The sequence below is a fragment of the Protopterus annectens genome, chromosome 7.part0 (assembly GCF_019279795.1).
Source record: "Protopterus annectens isolate FY-2018-M chromosome 7.part0, PAN1.0, whole genome shotgun sequence".
NCBI classification, from domain to species: domain Eukaryota; kingdom Metazoa; phylum Chordata; order Ceratodontiformes; family Protopteridae; genus Protopterus; species Protopterus annectens.
Genome location: NC_056739.1, coordinates 799,429,744 through 799,451,010, shown reverse-complemented (window position 1 = coordinate 799,451,010; position 21,267 = coordinate 799,429,744). Strand labels below are relative to the sequence as shown.

General features: G+C 40.4%; 1 protein-coding gene across 5 annotated transcripts in view; it reads right to left on the bottom strand.

Annotated features, from left to right (window-relative positions):
* KDM6B (lysine demethylase 6B) overlaps positions 1-21,267 on the bottom strand; it is a 175,710-nt gene that overhangs the window by 62,160 nt on the left and 92,283 nt on the right. For all 5 annotated transcript variants that reach the window (XM_044077326.1, XM_044077328.1, XM_044077329.1 and 2 more), the window contains 5 exons: positions 12,025-12,130; positions 9,654-9,859; positions 7,153-7,226; positions 6,420-6,488; positions 3,237-3,385 (listed from right to left, as the gene is read on the bottom strand). In XM_044077326.1, coding sequence (XP_043933261.1) covers positions 3,237-3,385; positions 6,420-6,488; positions 7,153-7,226; positions 9,654-9,859; positions 12,025-12,130 — 604 coding nt within the window. The remainder of the gene's footprint in view (positions 1-3,236; positions 3,386-6,419; positions 6,489-7,152; positions 7,227-9,653; positions 9,860-12,024; positions 12,131-21,267) is intronic.

Genomic DNA, 21,267 nt, shown 5'->3' with positions numbered 1-21,267 from the left:
GGGATATACTAAAAGTAATGATTAAATATAATTTAAAAGCTGCAAGCACCAATGTGAACTTAAGATCAGTTTACTTTTTGCAGTTTCAGAAACCACACATAATACACAAATGTTTGTTTTATAAACACTAAGAATGTCCTTCAAGTAACTAAAATCTGACACAATGTAGCACAAAGTGGCTCCCCAGCCTACTGCAGTCCTCACGAGTTACTGTATTGCTGTCCCTGTAATGACACACCCTGTCACATCTGTCTAAACAGGTATGACAGAAATTCATGGTGGTGTTTTGTACACCCTCCTCATGTTTTGCAGCAGTAGGTGACCTCTGACGCCTAACAGCCAGCAAATGACTTTTGCAAGTAAGCAAATTACATAGTCAAATGTAGTACAAGTGGATTAAATGAAATATTAATGCAAAGTGTGAGACAGCTTTACAATGGAGCAGATCATTACTAGAAATTAAAACGGGGAAAGGGAGCAAAGCACACACTACATGCTATCTCTTCCATTTCAAGAAACACAGGGTGTGATATTTTACACCTGGTGCAACCAGCTTTACTGAGTATGCCATGAATGTTTTAGAAATTAGTAACCGAAAAGCACACAACTTCCAAACAGAAAAAGTGCAGTTATAGGCGCTGTTCTTCAGTAACAATAAAGGTTTTCCTCTAAATAAAACATGGAAACTCAATTTCAATAAATTCAAGGTCCAAGTCCAACAGACCACTAGGTTAAACGTTTCAAGACACCAATTTATTTGACAAAAAAAACAGATTAAGCGCTTTCATCTCCCATATGGTGACTTCATCAGAATCTGTTACACATATAAATCTTCAGTTTAAATACATCTAAGTAAAGCACACTTAATTAATCTTGACTTCTAATAGGCTGGCCATTAATTGACACTAATTAACATTGAGGTAATGCTGAACCAAACCTTTGGTAATTTACACTTGAATGTTAATACAAAGTTGTAGAGGTTCATAGGAATTCATGATCTTAACATTTCATAATTTTGTTTCCAACTTATACAAATGTTGTAAAAATTAAATATAAGTAAAATCATCAAAGAAATTGTGACAGGAAATACTCATTTCTTATTAATACATTAGTTTGGTGTATAAATACCAATAAATATATAAAAATACAAAAAAATATATATAAAAAATATATAAAATGTATGTAAAATATATATATGGTATAAAAATATTCTAGGTTAAAACCACATTTATTCTTGTACCTTAAATAGTGTTAACAACTATATTTTAATATATTTTATTTTTATTAAGGGTGTAGCTTAAAAAACATTAAAAGACATTAAGGCACAGTACTAACTTTGTTAGGCACTTTAAAATAAAATTGTCTACATTTACATGAAACATGTGGAATGATTTCTCTGACCACATTTTGTGGATTCCAGTCTGCTTTGCTCATGAGTTGAGAACACGCACTATGTCCACATGCCTTCAGTCATGCCACAAGCAGCGTCTGGGACCTGTTACCTATAACACAGCATCTGAGTGGTTAACCATCTAGTCAGGTTTGATTCAGACTCAAATTTTAAACTTTTTTTTTAAATAAATATTAAGTAAATGATTTACTATCAAAATGTGGAACAGCACAAAACTGGAATGGTCGAATGTGTGTTTTCCACTTTCCGTAATCTTGATGCGGAAACGTTCATCTCCTCATTAGCGAATGGTTGTGTGCAATTTGCTAATATGGGACAGACGTTCTGGGAACAGCAGTAAAGTGGGTATCTGAAAATGTACCCTTTTCCTCACTGTAGTGCGATCTCGGAGGTGGAATATATAATACGCAGGGGGTGTGCGGGGGCTTGCCCCCCTGTAAAAACATTACCAGTAACATGGAATTTTGACACTGGAATTCTGGTGTTCGAATGTCAATTCCATGATTACCATTTCCAACATTTTGGTAATTCTGTATTACAAATTTGGATAATAAATTTGATCAAAAAGTGGAAAATTGCTTTGATTTTCCACATTTTGGTAGTAAACCTATGTAAATAAATGCTGTGCATTTTTAAAAAAATGACTGAATATCTAGTCTTTAGTACTTCCGCGGTGGTGCAGCGGTAGCGTTGTTGCCTCACAGCAAGAGGTTCTCCCGTTCGATTCTCGGCTGGAGTGCGGGGAGTGCCTTCTGTGTGGAGTCTGCATGTCCTCCCCGCGATTGGGTGGGCGTTTGAAAGACATGCATAAATGGGCGTGCCTTCATTGAAGGCTGAACGTTGAGCTGGCACCTCGGCGTTCGTGAAAATCTACTGCCAATCATTAGCAGACCGGAATTCTGCTGTGGCGACCCATAAAAGCCGAAAGACAACAACAACAACATCAAAGAAAGTAATTTCTTCCAAAATCGGTGACTAATCCAAAAAACAGACTGTTCTATTCACAGATATGACAGCAAACGACTTTTACTTGAATGCATTTACCTGCCATGCCCGAGCCTATGGCCCTTTGCTGGTAGATATAGGCAACAATAACTGTCAAAAGTCCAAAACAATATGCCGAAGTGACATTAAGTACTGCAAGCAGAGCACTGCACACCACCACTGTCAGGTCATATGTAAATGAAAGGGGAAGCAGTAACAGTAAGCCAGGTGTAGACTAAAAGCAGAGGTTAGCACAGTTTTCCTATCATATTCTGGGCTACAAGCCAGTGCTCCAGTAAGTTTCCCACATTCTAAGCAAATCATAATTCAAATACTGTTCCACATCTAAGCTGGACTTCAGCCAACCATCAGTTATCACTTCAATGCTAAACTAGCTGCAGCCAAAGCTTCACCGTTCACCGGGCTATAACTGGCACTTCATCACCAAATCAGCTGTGTCCAATGTTTCAGTGATAATTGAGCTACAACCGGCATATTGACACTAAATCAGCCGAGGCCAATGTTTCAGTGACACTGGACTTTGACCATCACACCAACACCAATATTCCCCTCCGTCAGCATTTTGACATGAAATCAGCTATGGTTAATGTTCAGTGCTAACTGGGCTTCAACTGGTGTCAGTGCTAAATGGACCGTTGGTCAGTAAGTACATACTAAATGGACATGGGTCAGTATTCCAAACACTGAATCGGCTTTAGGTAGTACTTCAACATTAACTAAGCTTAAAGGTTCTGACGTAACATTTGTGCTTTTTATACATTAGTTATGGAAATGGACTGCTTATTCACCACCTTTTTTTTCTTCCTCTCAAGGCACCTACCTGGTGTTCGGCTTCCTGGCACTTTCATATACAGCTGGACTGTATTCATACCCAAAATGGTATACCCAACGTGGCTCAACATGTTGCCATTAGATGAGACCCTCATAAAAGCTGGCAGTTTCAGTAACTCCTGGAGCTGTGGCTTCCAACTGTAACAAATAAGGTTTGATACTGAATGAAAATACAGCAACACACACTAATCATGCACTTACATCAAGTCTGATTAACAAATGAGGAAAAACAATATATGCTGCTCAATGACCACTTTTAGTACACATCACAAACACACATTTTCCTGCACAAAATTATACTAGCATCGGACATTAGTGATGGCATTTGCAGGCTGCTATAAGAAAGACAGAACATGAGAAGTTAAATGTTTTATGTGACTAATGTTACATATAAGGTGGAGATATTGCCCCTTCCTGGGAAACAACTGGAGCAGCTTCATCTGATTAGGAGAAAGAAGAAGCTATGTCAACATGGCAACTTTCCACCTCTTTGTACCTATGGGGAAAAGAAGAGAGGGCTAAGACCTCAGATACAAGGGCATCCTGGGGTGGAGCTGACACTGATGCAGACTCTTGGGAGAGATCAACCAAAAAGGATAGCTGCTTCTGAGCCATCTCAAACCACTTGAAGGCTGATGTCAAAAGGTCTCTATGCAAAAAGTGACACAGAAGGTGTTTGTAATGGCAAGCTCAGTAACTAGTGACAATGACAGGGATATCACTACCAAGAAACACTTCAATCCTGGTGACTCGAATGCTAACTGTCAGCACTGAGAATGGACCGGAGGAACTAAAACCGACCTGTCATTTTGAGGACATGAGGACTACTGACCTTCAGTACTAATAAGGCCATTGATATGAAGAAGACAATGCTGCTGAAGAAGCAATTGAAATCAATACTGATGTGATGAGATGCAAGGGAATCGGTGGCTGTGAACCAAACGGAACTGAGATGAAGGCCAGTGAGGGAGCAACAGGAATAATAAAGGGCGTGGGGGCTTCTCTTACAACCCGCAAAATCAAGGGTAAAGACTAAACAAGAGCTCTCATCATTTTCTCCCAGTCCAGAATAAGAGCTTCAGGTACACTGAGGGAAGACCTAAAGGAACCTACAAAACTGCAGGTCTTTTTCTCCTGCACCGTGGAAACATTCCATCTGCAAAACCCCAATGTCCAAGGTTGTTCAGAACCCACCCTAGCTGTTCAATCGCAGGCAGGAAAATCTTAGCATAGAACACCTCTGTAAGAGAGTGGGGGAGACCCAGCTGTACCCCTAGCCATTCCATGCTCCTTCAGATTTCTCTTCTACCTCTTTTGAGCCTTGGAATTTATAACAATGTCACTGGACAGCAAACTTTAGAATCAGTTTGTTCCTTCTCCCTTGAAGGATCCTATATCCAAAATTCATAGGAGGTGTAACACTGGACAGTTAAGGATTCAAACTCTAAGCAAGCCACACAAAGTGCGTTTGACCTGAATGGAGGATACAGGTATTTCCAGAAAGCTGAGGCCTTGCAGTTTTCCATGGTGGAAATACAAGATAAAAGTCTCAGTTAACACTAATGACAAAGGAAGCCAATAGGAGGCACACAGATAAAAAGTCAAGTCAAGGGGAAAGCACAAGGCTAAACAATCCAAACTACTACATAACTGTGCAAGAGAAAACATGCCAAAAATGCAAGTTACTGAACAGGGAGGAAAAACAAATAATAAAGAAAAACTTTATCTGACTAGAAATACACTGGAATAAGATTGAAAAGGTGAGGAATAAAATACAGAAAAATTAGCACAAAAAGTTACCGTAAAAGAATAAAAACTCCATAGAGAGTTTGAGCTTGCCTCTTGACGTGAATGGTAGACGCAACAAATCTGAAGAAACAGAAGGGGTAGTTCATTATGGGAGCAGTGGGGGGGATTTGAGCCTGGGAAAGTGTGACCGATATTAAGCGAATGCTCCTGAGAATGAACCAGTCCTGTGGCTGAAGTTGACGGACTGGATTGTGTGAAGGCAGAAGGTAGGAAGTTGTTGGGGCAATGGAAACAGCCTGTAAAAGACGCTAACTGACCCAAGAAAACCAAAAATTCTTAAAAACTGGTGCTAACACTGCACAGACATCAGACCAGCTCTCTGGAGTGCAAGGGCAAAGCTCTGACTAGGGAAGTAGCAACCTGAGCTTAGTTAAAAGCTCAGGTGCCTGTACAAGGAGGACAGGAACAAGTAGATACTGTCAGATGTCCATCATCATGGGATAAACAAGGTGGTTCTTGGTCTCCAAAAAGGTGACATCTTGTGGAAGTACCAGGTGTTACTCTCAGTGCAGTCCGAGCTTACTGAGCCTGCGCTGTCTTAATTGCATTCGTACTCAATAGTCAAGGGAGACAGCATCACAACGAGCTGCTGAGGGAGTGGGGGTGGGGGGAAGGTGTTCCCGGGGGAGAGGGTAGGCCACCCCATAGGACCAAGGTAGTCTACTCCTTACAAATGCAGTTTCAAAAAGAATGGAGAGCAGAATGAGATTTTCAGGCAGGAGCAAATGGGCCATGGAACTCTTCTCTAGCTTAGCAATTCTCCCCCCCCATGGGCCACTGAGCAAAGTCCTATGGAGCAAAAAAGAAAAAACACTACATACATGACATGCCAATATTGGAACTACACATGCAGAACATGTTAGTTCTAAGGTGGCATCAACTTGCCATGTACTTATTAACACTGCACACAAGCACAATCGCATGCATATACAGATGCACACATATGATGAACATTTCATACGCAATGCATGGTGGCACTAGCATTAGACATGCAGTGTACTGTGGCACAAACAAAGGTGTATGGCATATTTCAACAGTAACATTCTACACACACACACACACACACACACACACACACATTTATGATAGCATAAACATTACATGAGAAAAACAACATAACACTGTGACACTAACACTGCACACCCACTTCAGATGTTGGGACTCAGAGAACACAAACCACAAGCAAGCATAAAGGCTACACACATCTACACACACTCTTATGTTGGTAACACAAGCATTACATCATGGCGAGCTAGCTACATCACCTAACAGTACTTTACTGGTAATCAGTAATTAATATAACACCAGCAAGTTCATCCCTGGCTATCATACCACAGAAACAGGAACAGGGAGATATACATACCGTTTTGGGTCTGAGAGGTCAATGTTGGTCCCAAATTTAATGATACCATGTGTTTTTTGATCAGAAGCACTGAAACACAGAAATTTGTAAAGACAGTTACTACCAAAGTTCTTTGTAACAGTAGAGCACTGACATCAGACTCCACTCAAATTCTACACTCATACAGTATGAAAAATGGAAATCTGACAATAGCATAGGCTTCTAAATCTTCTCATTTTGACACAAGATCTTTACAGCACAGGATTCTTCTAAATCTGTAGATTTAGACCTCTATGTTCTCCATCACTTGCAGAACATATGAAACAAAGAACAGAAGACAAAAGGACCATCCGGGTCCATTCTAAGGTCTGTACAGTTAAGTCACTATATGAACTTCTCAGATAAAGGAAGAGCAACAGCACTGACAACTGAAACAGTCAGCAAGAGCCCATTCAGCAACATGGAGCAGAACGTTTTGATGCCAAAATAAATATAGTATTCTGGTCAATAACCACCCTTCAGGGTTGGTCCAACGCCAGACAGCAAATATCTGAATGCACACTACAGTGCAGAATGGAGTGGGGGACACATGCTGAAAGGCATCTCCTGGGCAAATCAGGAATGGTTGATGGTATCACAACAGGCTGGAATCTGCACATAATTTCATTTTGTTTTCAAGAAACTCTACAAAGAAAGCATGTTCAGATCACCAACTGGATATTACCCTCACTACGTTCAGCTTGAGAGAATTTACCTTTGAGAAGGCTTTGAAGGTTTGCTAGTTTCTTCCGATTCTGTACTTTCATCTTCATCACTGTCTTTTTCCTCCTGAAATTACAGATACAACTCATTATAGACCACACAACGTGCGTATTGCATCAAATTCTGCTTCTGTGAGGAATGAGCACCAAAAAACCAGTGAGCGGCACAACTACTGACCACGTGAAGAATAACAGAACACTTTTCAATTTCAGTGTTCACTTGTCTTAGCAAGGGACCATAAAGGAAAATTCTACAAGGCGATGACTGCCTTCAACCCAAGAAAATAAGAATATTCCCAAAGACTATCGCCTGACAAATCACTTTTATGTCTGCCACAGGATCCCACTAACAGTCAAGTGCTGATCAGATTAACTGATACAGTATTAGGCAATTAAAACACCACTGGTAATCCAAAAAAGTACCTGTTCCCCTTTAATGTACCTGGTAAGCTCATGATGGTATTTTATCTACTAAGCTCTGGCCATTATGTGTTCACCCTGTAAAATACCTATTAAGCTTATGATGGTACACTGTCTTGTAAGCTCCTCCCATTATCTGCATACGGAGGAAAGTGTGTGCCCCCTATAACATATCTGGTAAGCTCAGGCTACTGTCTGTTCTTTACAACACCCGTGCTATGCTCAGGAAGTTAAAAGTCTCAATGAAAAATGTTGAGGACATTATGCAAATGTCTGTTCTCTATACCGTGCCTAATGCATTCAAAACCGTATTAAGTTACAATAAAAAATCTTGCTGACTCAGGTTAGTACTTGCTCCTTATAACAGGCCTGGTAATTTCCAGCTAGTGTCTGTCTCCCCTCTACCATGGCTTGCATACTCAGGGCTATACCTGTCCCCCCTCTACCATGGCTGGCATTGCTCAGGGTGACAACTGTTCCCCCCCCCCTACTTTGGCTGTCATGCTCAGGGTGATACCTGTCACCCTGCAACATGGCTGGCATGTTCAGGGAGATATTTGTCCCCTCTAACATGGCTGTCACATTCAGGGTGATATCTGTCCCTTGTAACATGGCTGGCACATTCATGGTAGTATTACATGTCTCTATAACATGCCCTATATACTCAGTATATGTCCATTCACACATGCCTGATACACTCATGGCAGTACCTACCCCCTATATGCTTCGGGCAGTACCTCTCCCTGTAACTCACCCTGCATGCTGAGGGCAGTATCTGTTCCCCCTGTTATGTGCTCAGCATGCTCAGGGCAGTAGCTGTTCCCCCCGTTATGTGCCCAGCATGCGCAGGGCAGTACCCATCCCATATAACTCACACTGCATGTCTAGGGCAGTACCCATCCCGTATAACTCACACTGCATGCCCAGGGCAGTACCTATTACCTGTAAAATGCCCTGAATGTGCTGGACAGTACCTGTCCCCTCTAACATCTCTGCCAAGCTGAAGACAGTACCCGTCCCCTCTAACATGCCTGCCAAACTCAGGACAGTACCAGTCTCCTCTAACATACCTGCCAAGCTGAAGACAGTACCCATCCCCTCTAACATGCCTGCCAAACTCAGGACAGTACCGGTCTCCTCTAACATATCTGCCAAGCTCAGGACAGTACCTGTCCCCTCTAACATACCTGCCAAGCTCAGGACAGTATCTGTCCTTCTAATCTATTTTGAATGCTCAAGCTCAGAGTATTATTTGCTCTGCAAGGATAAAAAGGATGCTGAGTTTGTCAAGGGCACCACTACTGTGGATCTGATGAATGGCCTCAGATCATTTACAGAAAGCAGGCAATGGCTGACAATGGGGATTAAAGCTATGAGCTGCAAATGACCTACAATACTGGGTCTGACTCTGTCAGTCTCTGCTTACTGAATGACCCTGACCGAGCAAATCACTTAATCAAAAAGCATTACTGGGTCACCCAAGAAACACTTGTGTTCAGTAGGTTTACTTGGTTAACAGAGAGTTCAAAAACCGAATTATTACACATTTTTACTTACTCCTTCCTTAATTATCTGAAGTTTTTGAGACGGTCAGCAATCTGACCCCTTTGAAACAATATAAAACTAGACAGAAAATGAATGATGTAATATGGGTCACTGCTCCCTTCTGTGTCAATGAAACCTGCACTGCAAAATGTCCACCACATGATGGCAGTCTAGCAAGAGACACTACCCCTGTGCAAACCACATCACATCCTAAACGGTAGAAATCCATGCTGTCACAATGGAAGTTAAAGGTAACACACAGTTCAGCTTTCCATGTCACGGAAGAGAGACAGTTTGCATTTTAAAACAAAACTAAGTCAGGTGTAGCATGTAAAATTATGACAGAAAGAAGACTCCAAACTTCGGAAATAAAGCACAAGTGGTACTCCAGAGGAAGAGCTTGATAAAAATGCCTCTCATGAGATAGTATATGTCCATGCAAACATGAAAATTAAAGCACAAAAACAAATACAGACAAAAGTAAATAAAGTACCGAATTTAAAACAAAGGCAAGGAAAAAAGAGTTAACCTGCAGCGATTCCTGGAAGGATGAGGCCTGGTATTGGGCGTACTTGGAAATTGTTGTGTGTGAACGGCTACTCTCAAAAGGCCAGATTTGCTTGGTTCCAGATGGATCACAGTTTTTATCAGAAGGTTGCTGCATTTGTGTCCGAACTTCCACTGACTGGTCACCGTTTGCATCCACTAGAGTTTTTGTGGAGAACAGCCCGAGGTCTGAGAAGAAAATGGGATAAATCTTAAGAAAAAATATTTACTTCACTGGCTACATTCATAGCTGGAAAAAAAAAAAGAACGGGCCAAAACTACTATGTCATTAAAGACAACTAACACAACTCGTAAAAGAACAAAATTTTGCTAATGCAACTGGTGACAAGGAGCATGTTTTCTCAACACACCTGTCATAAAAAAAAAAAAAAAACTTCTGCCTATCAACTTAAGCATGGTATAGTAGCATGTACAGATGTTACTTTCACTGTCTCCAGAGTTGGAGTAAAACAATAAAACATCAAGCGTAACTTTCTTTTGGCATCAACACCTGTAGTCAAATAAAGACAGTGGCAGCTCTCTGTTCTCTCTCTTGTGAAGTCAAGATAAAGATTTACATAGCTTCATTCCCAGCATATAACCTTTTTTTGTTTTAGAGCTTTTGCCTCTGTTGTCTGCTGACTCCCAGACCCTCCCTCGGTTACCTGTCACATTTGTTTTACATACACAGGGGAAGTGCCTACAGAGAGAGAGAGTCATTTAGGCAGCCATCATGGGTTATTTTGTCTATTTACAGCACTAGTCCCACCACAGACTACTACAATTCTCTGTGTATACTACTACACAATTAAGGTAACACACACACATACACACACATGTACACACACACACACACACACACACACACACACACACACACACACACACACACACACACACACACACACATACACACACATGTACACACACACACAAAAGATTATTTTCACTTGCTTTATAGACACCCATCTCATGGTCGGGTAAGCTAATGTGAAAACACCAACCTTCCCTTCACACAGCTGAATTATGGCACATTAAAGACAACAAGAAAAACATATTTTAATGATACAACTAGACTTTTGTTAGTATCTCCACTGGTATGACAGGTGGTTATGTTATTTAAGAAGTGCCCAGGTTAACTACAACTATTCAACACATTTTCAGTTACAACACAGAGGAGTATTTACAGTGAGTGTGAGCTAACAACACAGAAGGCTATTTAGAGTCCGTGCATAAAATACGCACAAGAAGCTTAGACAATTCCTTGCAGTAAAGGGTCCCTGCAACTTGGCCTGACTGATAACATTATGGTTTGAACAAAGGTAGAGATTATTTATTTATTTAGTTTATTAGGATAGTACTCTGATCACAATGACCACAAAGGTGAAAAGTAAGGTAAAAGGTCCAAAATAAAGGCAGACATGTTGAACGATGCAACTGCACAATGACCTCTAGGTATCACTTTTTCACTACTTCACTGCTGCAGTCAGCAGATGAAAAGGAACGCAATAAGAGACCCAAAGCCTGACCTGGTCATCTATCAGCTTGTCTCCCATTCAACACGTCTACAACTGCAAGACTACAAAATGTCAAGCAATACTAGGGATGTAAGCTGGGTGCCAGTCCGGCTTAATAGGTTAAAGCAAAAATGCAAATGTGTCATCCGTATAAATAGAGAGGTTCAGCAGTGCACAGGTAATGCCAACATTTCTGGAATGCTACACCAACTTGTATAACATTTTCCAAAATGTAGCCCCCCCCCCCCCCAAACTATCTCTATCCTGATATTGCATATTTTTGTACAACATACCCTTTCAATATTGAAAAAAGGGAAATTGCCTGTAATGATAGTTAGTATGCAAAAACTCATTTAGCAAAGCTGGCATTCTGAAAAAAATAAAAGACAATTAGCATAATGTACAACAGTACAATAAAACCGTGGTAAATTTGCCAGGGCATAGGAAAATTACAAGTTAAGTACACCTAGTTGCACAAAATCCATTTCTAAAAGTTACTTCAATGAGTGCATGTTATATGTCTGACTAGAACCTTGAAACAGCACATGAGGATGAGAGGAGGAAGAGTAGGCAAAGAACAGAGTAAGGAGAAAGGTTAACCTGCCACAACTGGGAGGACATGACAAGCCATGAGCGGTCTTTTGTTAGCAGCTTCATATGGTTGTATGACCTAAGCTATTACTAGTGCAACTTTAACAAAGCTACTTAACTGCAGCAGTGTCCCCAAATCATCTCAAAAGCATACACCTAGTATATCTGAGACAAAATTCTCTTATCAGAAAAATCAAAAATTGCACAGAACATAAATGAATGATGAAATGTCCAGATGAGACTTACTAAGTCGAAGGGATCCTGCCAGTCCACGTATAACAGTGATGGGGTTTTTGGAGTCTGTGCAGAATTCCAGTAGCACCGGTGAGAAGGCATCTCGTTTACTTTCCAACTGAATGGGTTTAAAAGCAAATCAGACAGTTAAAACCACCTCAAAAAGTCTACAACACTACTACTTAAAGATGCCACTGAACTCTATACATCCACTGGACACTTTGTATTCAAACTGTGTGTTAAAACACAAGTAAATGACGAACGATGCTTTGCTAAAGGCAGGTATACATTAGTTCAGAATTTCAAGACAGAGGTCACATCAATATCTTAATTTAAAATTTGTCATTAACCTACAGATATTAAAAGTATAAGGATACCTGGACTCACTACACTACAGGGTTGTACATACATCAATCTATCATCTGATAATGCACTTTACCCTTTACAAGACCATGGCAATGCCACAAGTTATCCCAGTAACTTATGGGCAAAAGGCACTGGAATATGTTCTGGACAAAGTACAGTGGTCTTATTGCAGAATGAACACTCTTTTTCTCTCTCTTTCATTCACTTCTTAACTCAAACATACTACACACGCACACCTATGGACAATCTACGGAACAGCAATTCACCTACAGCAAAACTGTATGTCAATAAAGGACATGCGGAGATCTCCACAATGATATGCTCAGTCTGTGGACACTTAAGGAGAATAATGCTGACCATACAGAATATTATAATCATAAAGTTGCAGAAAGTGCATTCATGCACCCCTACTTGTAGTCATCCCCATCAGCAAAATCTTCTTTCTCCACTTGTGTGTTGGCTTGCTTCTTAAAATGCTTTCTGCTACTTTACAAACATAATATTCTACATGTCTGTTGTTATTCCCCTTAAGGATCTTTAGTCAAAATCCTAGTCTCTCCTTATCTCCTCCCCCCATTTCATCATCATCATCACTTTCCAATGATTTATAACTTTCTGCTGGTGTTATGTATATAAGTCTTGAATGCATCCTATTCCACTAATCTCTTGCTCAGTTTCGCTCCCATATAAATTCCCTAAACTCTATTACTGACCCAAATGTTTGTCTCTGATTGATAAAAATAAGCCTGGCCTGTGGGATTAAAACATTTTACTACTTGTATCATACTACTCATATTCATAATGTTGCCAATTTCTCAGCATTTGTATTATCTTTTGTTTAGCTTTTTCTCACATATCCTTAAACAACATAACAGAAGCCTTTTTAATCAATACTCCTAAATACTCCATCTCGTCATGTCCCCATAAATATGGATATTGCTGAATCAATTCACGTGTGCTATTTTAAATAGTTTACTGTTACAGCTTTTGTTTTATCATCCGTAAGTAGAGTTTAGCTTTTGATCACCTTACCATTTATAACCTTGCATTTGTGATTCCCTTATTTCTTTGCCAATGGCTCTAAATATAAAGCAAATACATGGGAAAAGATAACAATGGAGATTAAGGAACTGGAGGTGGCATCTTCAGAAAAGGGAAGGCGCAACTTTCATAGAAATAAATGGAATTTGTGGGAAAATACAAGCAGACTAATAGTCAGGAAAAAGAGTGAGGTTTAAGAGAAAGCAGGAATTGGGCAACTTAATGTTACGAGTGAATGCAATGGTTAAAAAGAAAACGTGTACTACACGACAGTGACAATGAAATCTGTTACTATAACTTTTCTGTTAATGCAATCTCATGTTACACATTTAAATCTGATGACTTAAGTAAAGAGGTTAAAAAAAGAAGAGTTTGTAAATTTCTAATGTAGCTGTCATTAATGTTCCTGCAAAGCCCAGTTCCTGAGCTCAAGATCAAGGCCATTACAAAACCTAGCTAGCTGCCCCATCTTCACACCAACTCAGTTTACAACTAACATTAATACAACATGCAGTTCCTACGTACAGCACCTGTTCACAAACCTCTACAGACAGTCCCTGGGTTATGAACATCCAACATGAGGGCAACCCATAGATACGAACGGTCTGCTGCAATGTCGGAAATAACATAAAAAAATAAAATTATTAAAGCTGCCCAATCTGTGTGTGTGTCTGTGTGTGGGTGTCTGCGTGTGAGACTGAGATCGGGAGAGTGACAGCAATGTGTGAGTGAATGCAGGTATGAATGAGGAAGTGATCGGGAGATCGATGTGTGAGTGAATGCAGGTATGAATGAGGGAAAGACTGTGTACGAGACAGAGTGTGAAAAGTGAGAGCGGAGTGATTCCACGGGAAGCAGTTAAGAGTTGGGTGGGCTGCATAAAGGGAGAAGGTTACTTATGGAATAGGTAAAGTATAGTTAAAGGACCACTATGGGCAAACAATGGAAAAACATATTTTTTTTATCTTGCCATGATTTACTGCACTTCCTAAAGCTGCCTGCAGCAAAATAAGTACTCATTCCTAATTTTATTTTTTTTTTACTCTTCTCTGCCCTCATGGGGGCAGACATTGTGATTCCTTTGGAAAGCTAAATCTGTCTTAATGCACAGACTGTGAGAACAAATAGCCCTACCATTTGTTGTCAGACTAGACTCCCATTCACTTAGAATGGACCACCTGAAAAAAAATGCCAAGTTTGAGAGTCTGCAGCAAATGTGTCATTGACTGATGTGTGATGAGTTTTACAAATGTTGCTCCTATTGATGTACTACACATTCTCTGAAAGAAACTTGCAAAAGTGTCAACAAATTACTGAGATAAAAAAGACTTTTCACAAAGAGCAGTTTTGCAAGTTTCAGTTCCTGACCAAGTTACTCCTCCCATCTCCCCCTCCTTCAGTGGGCTACAGTCTCACACTTCCAGCTTGGGTAGATTCAACTATTTCGTCAGCTTTGCATGACAACAGACATAAAAAAGAAAAATCACAGCCTGGTGTGCCACTAAAACTGTTCCCTTATATGTCTCTTCACTTCTGAATAGCATTTCCCCAGGAATAAAAAAAAAAACAAACAAAGCACACACACATCAGTCCAGAGTTTGGGCCAATCTATCCATTTCTTAATGTGCACAGTAAAACATTCAGTTAAAAATGCGTTCTGGCTGCTGACATGGTTATCTTTACATAGTTATTCTCTTATAGCATAACCTGAACTTATGGTATTCAATGCCAAGCTTTACAACAGTTCTCAGTTTCTTAACAATGACTTCCCAAGCCTCTGATGTGACCCATTGCTTTGTCAATATACTGTAAATACATAGATTAATACAAATATTTTGTGCACATATGACTTACAATAATACACATATACCATCATTAAAAAGATAAATGCAATATAAATCATATCAATATAGTTATGATTTCTAGTTTATGACCCTGTTTGTCTATGGAAACTTCTTTTTGAATTTATGTTCAAGCAATTGTATATGTGTTGTATATTATCTTGTTTAATTGTTTCTCAATAGTCTAACCACTGTATGCTGCATCAATTGTAAAACTCTGATTTTGCTCCTTTTATATTTTCTATGCTCTTTGTACAAAATAGCTATGTTTGTATAATTTATTTTTATTATTTTTTATAATTGTTTACTATGTATCTGGAGCTTTTCTCCCCGAGATTCTGCTAAAAACAGTCACCTTGTGTCCAGTTGCACTAACCTGGTAAACAAATGGACAATAAAAATAAAATATACTAAGAAAATCAAATCAATATACCAAGAAAAATCCAAAACTTAAGAAAAAACACAGAAGGAAGGTAAATGTTTCCTTGATGCTGTCATGAAAATCCTACTCACTTATTCAGATATTATGGGCAAACATATATATATATATATATATATATATATATATATATATATATATATTATAACATATATAATATAGTAGGCAAAACAACGAACCCAACACACTAGTCATAGGTGACTCTGTAGTCAGGCACACTGATGTCCCACTCACCAGGCTAAACAAGGAGAAGGTTACTGTCAGCTGCCTGTCTGGCACCAGGATCCGCCACATAACCCACGCACTCAGGTCTCTCCACAACAAGTATAAATATGACTCTGTCAATGTCCATGTTGGTGAGAAAGAACCGAGATGTACCTCCCTGGACTACATGAAAAGAGACATGGAAGAGCTCTCCGATCTTGTAGCCCAGGGAGGTATGACCCTAGCCCTGAGTAGTATTCTGCCATCGCCCAGAATGATACCGCAGTACAAGGACAAAATGATTGACTTCAACAATTGGCTAAGCTTCTGGTGTCACTCTAAGGGGATCCAGTATCTGTCTGCCTGGGACGACATGGTCGACAGAGAACAAAGCTTTGCCAGAAATGGTCTGCACCTGTCGCCCATGGGATTCCGGATACTGGCTAAGGCTTTTGCCGCCCCTATAGTGCCTTTTTTAGACAAGGTTCAAATGACAAATAAACTACCGTAACAGGAACAGGCAAGCAAAAACTGAGGGTAATGCTACTCAATGCTAGAAGTCTAAATCTCAAAATGCACTCACTCAAGGCACTCCTTAAAATGGAGAACATCGATATCTGTGCAGTGACTGAGACCTGGTTCAAGGCTCCAAACAGCACCCCTGCACTACCAGTCTATAATCACACCACACTTTTCGGTCATGTAACCTGGACCGGAACACCAAAGGTGAAGTTGTGTCCATATTCATTAAGGATATTCACGCCTCCAGGCTAGTTGCTCAGCATAATGCATTCGAGGTTATCCAAGTGCAACTAACTCTGGGCAAAAATGCAATCCAAATTGCAGCTTGCTACAGATCCTCCATCATGCCCCGGGATTCCCACTCCTCTTTTCTTGATATACTGGAAAATATTAGGGTTCAAACACCCTAATAATGGGCGATTTCAACTATCCCACCATTAACTGGGAAAACTACTCATGTACCACCTCTTTCGCTCAATGCTTTCTGGAATTCATAAATTCTGGTGCCCTGGATCAACTTATCCACACCCCCACCAAGGGCAACAATATCTTAGACCTAGTCATTACCAACATGAGTGACCGGTGTTCCACACCCGAAGTCAACTCCTCGTTGGTCAGATCCGACCATAAGCTAATCACCCTAGATATCCACATCCCGCCCCCACCCCCCACTAAGAAAACCATGGTAAAAAATTTCTCCAAAGCTAACTTCATGCTTCTTAAGACAGAAGTTTCGAACTTCATAACACCCCATGCGCATGGACAATACAGTTACGACTGCTGAATCCTACACAAATGCACTCTTTTTTGTAAATAATTACTAACCAGTATGTACTAAAATGTATATCAGTATTTTTTTTTCTATGTAAACTTTACTTTATTCTATACTATTTTACTTTTTATTTGTTATTGTCCTGGAGCTTTTCTCCCCGGGCGTCTACTGAAAATGGACATATATCCAGTTAGACTAGCCTGGTCAACAAATGTAAAATAAAATAAATAAAATAAAATAAATAAAAATAAGCACTTACATGAGTGCATGGATCGTGCTACCCCAAACAGAACCAAGAATCTATCCTCCAAAAAAGGAAGCCAATCTGGTGGTCGCCTACCATAAACAAACTGTACAACAGAAGGAAGAAACTGTTGCAAAAGTGAGTAAAATCCCATGAGTGGTGGAACTCCCTGGTCAGCCTCAGTAAGAAGCTAAGATCCCTTATAAGAGCCTCCAAAGCTAGCTATGAAAATAAAATCACCGCTGATTCTAAGGACAACCACATAGCATTCTATAGCTATGTCAAGAATCTCAATGCCAAAACCCAGATCTGCTGTGAGTTACAGCACAATGGTATGAAAATTACAGAACCAACTGATATTGCCAACATCCTGGCAGACATGTTTAGTGCTAACTTTACCACCCTCTCACACCCTAAAGGGCTCATATCTATACAGGAAGAATGCAGAGTCCCTGTAATCACAACTACACAGGTAAAAGCTGCACTCTCTAAAGACATAAACACAGCATCCATGGGACTGGACAACATCCCAGGCTGCATTTTACACAAACTTCAGAATGAACTGGTTCCCCACCTAAGCACCATGTTCAGTCATAGCCTCACATCAGGCTTTGTGACCACTGAGTGGCACACAGCAACAGTTATCCCACTCCACAAAGGGGGAGCCACCACTGATCCTGGGAACTATCGCCCTATTAGCCTGACGAGCCTGGTCTGCAAGGCCATGGAACGTATCATCATGGAACTCATAAACAAAGACATTGGTAACCTCCAAACTCTGGACACCACCCAATTCGGGTTTGTGAAAGGCAGATCATGCATCTTGAACCTATTCAACTTCTTTGAGGCAGTCACCAAAGCCGTAGATGAGGCTAAGGTGGTTCACACAGCCTAGCTTGACCTCGCCAAAGCTTTTGACACCATCCCCCATTCTGGAATTATAGCTAAACTTACTAAACTAGGTATAAATCTCTAAGTCACAAGATGGGTTGCCAACTGGCTCACTGATAGAACCCACACTGTAAAAGTTGCAGACTCCAAATGTGACATCAAACCAGTGACAAGTGGAGTACCACAGGGCTCAGTCCTGGGACCTCTCCTGTTTGGTATCTACTTCACTGAAGTACAGGCTAACACAGAAGGCCTCTGCCTAATGAATTTCACAGATGACTGCAAACTAGGAGCAACAGTCAAGTCCCCAAATGATGTGGGCATCCTACAGAAGGGCCTCACTGAGACAGATGCCTGGTGTCAGAGCCATGGCCTCAAGCTCAATGCCAAAAAATGCATCGTCATCCCCTTTGGTGAAAAACTCTGTACTCATGAACTACCACATAGGCAGCAGTCTACTTAACACTAAATGTGTGATAAGAGACCTTGGGACCCAGGTGGACAGTAGTCGCTCCCTTGATAATCACATCACCACAGTAGTAAGGAAGTCCTTCTATGTGGCACACCTCATCACAAAAGGGTTCACATCCAGGAAAAAAGAGGTCATTGTTCCCCTCTACTCGACACTCATTAGACCCATTAGAGAGTACAATGCCCCTTTTGGAATGCACCTTACAAGATATCTGCAGCAGCTGGAAAGGCCACAGAAGTACCTCACAAAGAGGATTACTAGCCTCAAACAGATGCCCTACACTGACCATCTCAAAAAACTCAGAGGGGATTTCTGCCTAACATATAAAGCTATGTCAAACCCAGAGCTGTTGGACATGCTACACCTAAAGAAATCCCAATCCCTCCAAGCTACACGCTCTAGGGACCTAAACCTAGTCACCAAAATAAACAGGACATGCAGGAGGCATAGAGTCCTGTCCCAGAGACTTCCAATACTCTGGAACAAGCTACCCATCTATGTCAAGCAAAGTTCCTCATTAGCACTCTTCAAGCAAAATCTTTGAGTGGATGGAAAATAGGAAATATACCCTGGGAATCACTTCTGTGGCTCTGCTCGACAGTGGTACAGGAAAATAACTTTCTTGGGTGGCATAAGCCAGGGAACCTTGTTGGCTAGGCTTACTACCTACCTATGAACCTATTATTAGACGAAATACAATATTATGTAGCACTGAAATGTGCTGACATTATAAGGGTGACAGTTCATTATTTACTCATAAAGCAAATGTCAGAGTGGGAAAGTTCAAATAGTGGATAAACAGGAGAAGGGGAAGAGAAGAAAGAGTGAGAAAAAGTATTTGTTAGAAGTAATAATTAGGGTAGATATGGGCAGCAGGAGAAAAAATGAGTAAAAGTAACATTACAAGTAAGAGAAATGAAACCAAGGAAAAGAAGGAATAACATGGACAACAAGATTTACTGTGTGTGTGTGTGTGTGTGTGTGTGTGTGTGTGTGTGTGTGTGTGTGTGTTGTAAAAGAACTATAAAGCAAATCTGCACTGATACCTGCTTGCTGCCCTGCTGAGGGGGACACTTGTGCAAGTGCAGTGGACTGGCTCCAGTAGGAAGGGATGTCAGCATAACTCTCAAGATTATAGAACAAGAAATCTGGACAAGGCCATAAATAACAGGGGACAAAGGCCCCAAAATGGGACAATTTATAAATATTGTACTTACAAACTTAGAATGTTGATAAACAGGTTTTGCATTAGAGTGAATTTTCTTAAGGATATGAAGTCTGAAAATCAAATGACTGTCAACTTTCTGATTTCAGTGTTCAATGATTTGCCAGTGATTTGCCAGAAAACTGCAATTTTATGAAAAACAGACAAAAAAATCTGGACTTTCTGCAAAAATCTGTACTATTGAGAGATATGAATGGGAGCCCTGAACAAGGACCCATCAATCATTTTCATTTGTTTGCCAAAGCCACTACAGCAGTGTTTTGCAGAGAGGTGGGAAAAGCCTTACATTTGACTGGTATGTTGTGTGGGTGTGGGTGTGGGTAGCTGTGTTTGTGGAAGGTGGAGGTGTGCCTTTGTAGGTGTGGTGTGAATGTTATGGATTATGAAATGGAGAGATTAAGAGTAAAATTGTGATCAGTGAATTCCCTAGCAATTTCATCACTGCTTGATTCAGATATATACATTCCCCTGTGTTTGTCAATGCTATGTTTGAGTGCATTGTTTTGGAGTGTGGTATCACTGCTACAGCTGCTGCTTCTCTTTCAATACAAGTACCTGCTTTGGAAGTTTTCTCCAGGAGTCTGTTGCTGAGAGGATGAGAGACATGCTACAGGTATACAACTAAGACAAACTAGATAAAGCAATAGTAAGAAAAAGTACTAGGTCACATCAGAGGCTTGGGAGGTCATTGTTAGGAAACTGTGAACTGTTGTAAAATGTATCATTAACTACAATAAGTTCAGGTTATACTATAAGAGAACAACTATGTAAAGATAACCATGTCAGCAGCCAAAATGCATTGCAGGTTGAATATTTTACTGTGCACATTTTAAAAATGGATAGACTGGCCTAAACTCTGGACTGATGCGTTTGCTTTTTTATTTTTTTTATTCCTGGGAAATGCTATTCAGAAGTGAAGAGGCATAAGGGAGCAGTTTTAGTGGCACACCAGGCTGTGATTTTTTTATATCTACTGTCATGCAAAGCTGACAAAATAGTTGAATCTACTCAAGCTGGAATTGTGAGACTGTAGCCCACTGAAGGAGGGGAGATGGGAGGAGTGACCTGGCCAGGAACTGAAACTTGCAAAAGTGCTCCTTGTGAAAAGTCTTTTTTATCTCAGTAATTTGTTGACACTTTTGCAAGTTTCTTACAGAGAATGTGTAGTACATCAGTAGGAACAACATTTGTAAAACTCAGCGCATACCAGTCAATGACACATTAGCTGCAGACTCTCA